The 4,832-nt window shown below is 53.3% G+C and overlaps 1 protein-coding gene across 1 annotated transcript; it reads left to right on the forward strand.

Annotated features, from left to right (window-relative positions):
• The first annotated feature begins 3,593 nt into the window (after positions 1–3,593).
• CITED4 (Cbp/p300 interacting transactivator with Glu/Asp rich carboxy-terminal domain 4) lies at positions 3,594–4,409 on the forward strand. The gene has a single exon (XM_049775069.1). It carries the CDS (start codon positions 3,815–3,817, stop codon positions 4,376–4,378), a length of 564 nt encoding a protein of 187 aa, XP_049631026.1. The 5' UTR covers positions 3,594–3,814; the 3' UTR covers positions 4,379–4,409.
• Positions 4,410–4,832: the final 423 nt, after the last annotated feature.

Below are 4,832 nucleotides of genomic sequence, written 5' to 3' on the forward strand. Positions count from 1 at the left end.
TGTATGACCTTGGACCTGTGTGAAATTGGGCCCTCTAAGTCCCAATTTCCTCCTCCATGAAACAGAAATGAAAGCTTTAACGGCTCCTAGGTCTATAAAGAGGATTAAACAGAATAATATGCTTCAGGCGTCGAACCAATGTCAAAGCCTAGTGATTCCTTACTCAGGGTCAGCTCGTGTCCTCTGCTGGCTACTATGGGCATACAACTGGGATTACCATGAGAACCTCATATGCAAGGCTTGTGCTCTACCTTCCCAGATAGCCTCATTCCCTTCAGCTGAGCACCAGGGACAGCAGAAGGGACAGAAGACATGGTACTGCAGAGAACTGATGGAAACTTGCTCTTCTCTGCAACCCCGAGGCAGCAAAAGGGCTGGAACTTCACTTGTCAGTTGGAGCTTGGACCAGGTCTCAGAGTAGTCTTCAGGCTTGGTCTGCCCAGCTATTATGGCAAGTCTAAGAATTACGTGTTGAGGGCAAGGAATAGGATTTTGTGGGTACTCAGAGTCAATGCAGAGGCTATAGAGTGAGGCTTTCCCTGAAAACTTCTGAGCCTTCTTGTCTCTCTACCAACAGTCCATATTCACTAAGCCTGAGCTTCCGTTGGCCTAAAGAACTGGAAATGGGCAAAGGTCAGACTTACAAGGTCTTGCCAAGCAGTATCTGAGGGTTTAGGAGAAGCCAGAGCTCCTTGGAGTAGATCCTTTGATATGTCCTCAAGAAGGAGCATAGGCACAAGGAAAGAGAGGGACAGGCCAAGATTATGTGGTGGCACAGGCTGCCCCTGGGAACTTTACTTCATTCCATCGGGCAGTGCCTATGAAATCGAAACTGGGGACCTGGTCAGTTTCTGCTCCCCTGTACTTTCTCCTGAGCTTGGAGGGAAGAATCAGAGATTAATGGGGCGTCTATGAAAGCTCCCAGAACCAGGGTTGTCCCTGCCAACTCGGGCTCAATCTCACCTATCATTGACTTAAATCCACTTCCTGGTGTGATGCAACAGTGAGGAAATGGGATTCCCAGTATCACTTTACTTCTCTGCCATAAAAGTGGGTTGCTGACCCAACCCACCCATTCAACCAATACACAAGTTCTTGCCACATCCCAGGACTGTTTGGAAGTCTTAGAAATAGTGTCAGAACAAGACATTCAAGATATCTGTTCTTGGGGACCTGGCCTGCAAGTGAGAGACCTTCTTTGACACGATGCCAAGTGGTGGTAAAAGCCAAGGGAAATAGCAGGCCAGGGTAAGGGACCACAGGGAAAGTGCTTTGACAGAGAGCTCAGAATACCACATAGGGAGTCTTCTGCCTTCTGCAGGAAGAGATTCTGAGAAGGAAAGCAGTAGTGATTCTGAGAAAGGAAAGGGCAAGCAGTCCAGGTCCTTTGGGCCAAGGCAGCAATTCCTGGAAATGAGGATGAAATCCAGCCAGAGCAGCACTGCTGTCAGAATGGGAGTTAGCCTGGGATCCTGATATGTTGGTTCTCGATACTAGAGGCACTTGTGACCTTCCTGGTGACTGAGAAAGGATTACAATCTCATCTCCCCACACTGAATATAGTCCCCTGAGTACAGATTAAGCCTGGAGAACCCCTCCAAATAAGGAATTATTTTTAATGAGCATAAAACTAAAGAGAATTGTTGCAAATCAGCCCCTGATGAGGTTGACTGAAGGAGGGATGGAGGATGAGGCCTTTCTCTTCCAGCTCGGACCACGCGTCTGTTACCTTGTTCAGCCAGCGGTTCTGAAGTGAATGCGGCGGGAAGAAAGACAACAGGCAGTCAGGCTTCCGAAGAAAACAGTTCTTTATTCCATGAAGATGCCGAAGCCAAAGGCCTAAGAATAGGCCCCAGGAAAAAAAGCCTCTCACCTTCCACAGACCCTTGCTTTTATGCCCCAGAATCAGATACCACCCAATGGTGGGAGCAGAATCAGGTACCACCCTAGGGTGGGAGCAGAATGCCAGGTCACACCCTAGGGTAGGGCACAATCACCAATCAGGGTAGGGTCAGTAACATAATAATTCCATAAAAATGTTTACATACACAACAGAGAATTAGAGAGCAACCCTGTTCCAATGCCCAACAGTGAGCAATACTGCCTGCAAGTGAGGAGACAGGATGATTAGAACTTGAAGGGCTAGAGAGATAGTACAGCAGAAAAGGTACTTGCCTTGCATGTGGCCAACCCACGATTTTATGTGGTCTCCTAAACCCTGCCAGGAATAATCCCTGAATGCATAGTCAGAAGCAAGCCTTAAACACTACGGGATATGCCCACCAAATAAAGATCTTGGGCCTCTGAACTCTCATTTGAAGGATCCCCCTACACCTTACACCAAATAGATAAACCCAGATTCAAAGAAATCTCAAAGCTAGTAAAGAGGAATTAGGGGAATTAAAGGGGAATCCCAAGGTTATTAAAGGGGTAACAGAGAGAGGAGAGGCTAAGGCGGAGCCACTGGAGGGCAGAGTTCAGAGACACTGACTGGGGCCCTCTGGAGAGGGTAGCTAGAGTTTCCCTAAGAGTATTGGCATTTGCATGATCCCTCAGAAAGCCACTTTGTCTTTGTGTGCCTCAGTCTACCTACCAGAAAAATGAAGCTGATAGTCCCTGCCCTGCTCTTTCTTAAATGTTTGTCGACAGTAGACATACAAGTGACTACTGTCATCAAAAAAAGGGAGCAATACCAAATCACTGGCCTTCTCAAATCTCTAGACCCAGACTAAATTTAATTTTTTGATTCATCTGCGGTACATGTTTAAGCCTGCTAGGTCCAGGCCCCAGAATAGTCACTGTATGTGCATGGACTGTAGTCCAATGGGGCCAATTGCTGCTATTGTCTCTACTTAATTGAAGAAGAAACTAAAACTCAGAGGAATATGCTGAAATTCCTTTGATTTATTGGTTCGTTTACTCTGGACCAGGTGCTGAGGACCAAAGGCTAGCAAATCCTTTAGGAGACATGCCCACCAATTACTTTAATAACAACTCAGTGCATACTTCCACAGACCAGTGAGTGGAAGCAGGAGGAGGAGGAGCAACTGGTTCCCATGGGGGTGGTGAAGATGGGGAAACCAGCTGACCATCCACAAAACAGCCAACTAAGGTGCCTGTGTGCAGGACAGAGGTGGTAGGCAATCACAAGACCTGGCTCTGAGTCTTCCTAACGACTGTCAAGGTTTTTGCTCTATATTCCCAAGAAAACTTGGAGACCACAAAGTCATCCTCCTGGAAAAGTCAGAAGCTCGGCTTGAGATGCTGGAAGTCCTGGGGAAGGATGGGAGGAAGCCTAAACCTTCTCACCCTATCGCTCTTCGGTTTAACCTCAGTACCAGTCAGTGCCAAGTCAGACAAGTCCCTTCAAGCAAAATACCCAAAAGACCCTAACTAGCACTGGGCTCAGCACACAGACGGAACCTGCAGCGAGGCCTGAAATTCATAAGGGGCGTGGCCGAGAGCTGGAGGCGCGGCACGCCCCGCCCAGGAGAGGCTGATCTAGCCAATGAGCGTCCGGGAGCAGAGAAAACCCCGCCCCCGGCTATAAAAGGCCGCGGAGTCCAGGGGCACGGCGAGTTTGCCGAGTCTTTGCTACCTGGAGCCGCGGTCTCAGCACCAGCAAGATCTTTAGTTGTGGCGACGCGGGCTGGGCAGGAGCAAAGGGTCTGATCGGTCTTTCTTCACGTCACTAGGCTGCGGGGAAGGTTCGGGGCCGGGATCCCTCGCCGCCGAAGGACAGCTGCCCCGGACTTGTGGACGCCTGTCCTGCCCCTCGGTGCACCGCCCCTGCAGGCTGCTCGCTGTCCGCGCCATGGCCGACCACCTGATGCTCGCCGAGGGCTACCGCCTGGTCCAGAGGCCACCGCCCGCCTCGCCGGCTCACGGCCCCCATGGGCTGCGGACTCTGCCGCCGTATGCGGGCCCGGGCTTGGACGGCGGATTGCGGCCGCGAGGGGTTCCGCTGGGCCCACCGCCTCCGGTTCCCGGGTCACTGGCGTACCGGGCCTTCGGGCCGCCTCCAGCCTTCCAGCACTACCCCGGGGTGCCGCCGCCGCCGCCCGCCGCGCCTAGCGCGCACCTGCAGCCCGGGGCGACGCTGTACCCGAGCCGAGCGATCGCGCCCCCCGGGGTCCCCGGAGTGGCCCTGGGCTTGCAACCGGCGCCCGGCAGCCCGTCTGCGCCGCTGCCGCCGCCCGCGCACGCCCTGGGTGGCATGGACGCCGAACTCATCGACGAGGAGGCGCTGACGTCGCTGGAGCTGGAGCTCGGGCTGCACTGCGTGCGGGAGCTCCCCGAGCTCTTCCTGGGCCAGAGCGAGTTCGACTGCTTCTCGGACTTGGGCTTAGCGCCGCCCGCCGGTTCCGTGAGCTGCTAGATCACCAGCCCGGCGCCTGCCTGACTGCCCGCCGCCCGCGCCCTCTGTGAGGGTCTGTTGTGGGTCCCCCGGCCTCCTGCTGGATGACCATCCGGCTGCTTTCTGACCCTGAGCCTCAGCGGTAAAACAACAACAACAACGGAGGGCGCTGAACGCCCTTTGGGACGCCTGGTTCTTGGATTGTGTTCTCTCCTCCCTCTAGGGCTCTCCCGACGACACCCCAAACCCCCCAATCTGAGCCATTCCGGGCCACAGCCTGGTTTCCCTTCTCTCCTGCGCACCCTCCTACCTACCGGGTGCCAGCCCTTCTGCTCTAGGCACCACCGAGGGAAAACAGTGTCCCATTTGGCCTCCAAAACCAAAATAAAACTGGGTCACTTTACCGTCTGGAGTTTTCATTTCCCTATCTCTTCCCCTCATGGACTATATTTGGGTTTCTGGAGGCCTAGGGCTG

The sequence above is a fragment of the Suncus etruscus genome, chromosome 6 (genome assembly GCF_024139225.1).
Source record: "Suncus etruscus isolate mSunEtr1 chromosome 6, mSunEtr1.pri.cur, whole genome shotgun sequence".
NCBI lineage: Eukaryota > Metazoa > Chordata > Mammalia > Eulipotyphla > Soricidae > Suncus > Suncus etruscus.

What these genes read in the sequence shown, in the direction of transcription:
- CITED4 (XM_049775069.1), top strand. Translation starts at nt 3,815, where the DNA reads ATGGCCGACCACCTGATGCTCGCCGAGGGCTACCGCCTGGTCCAGAGG.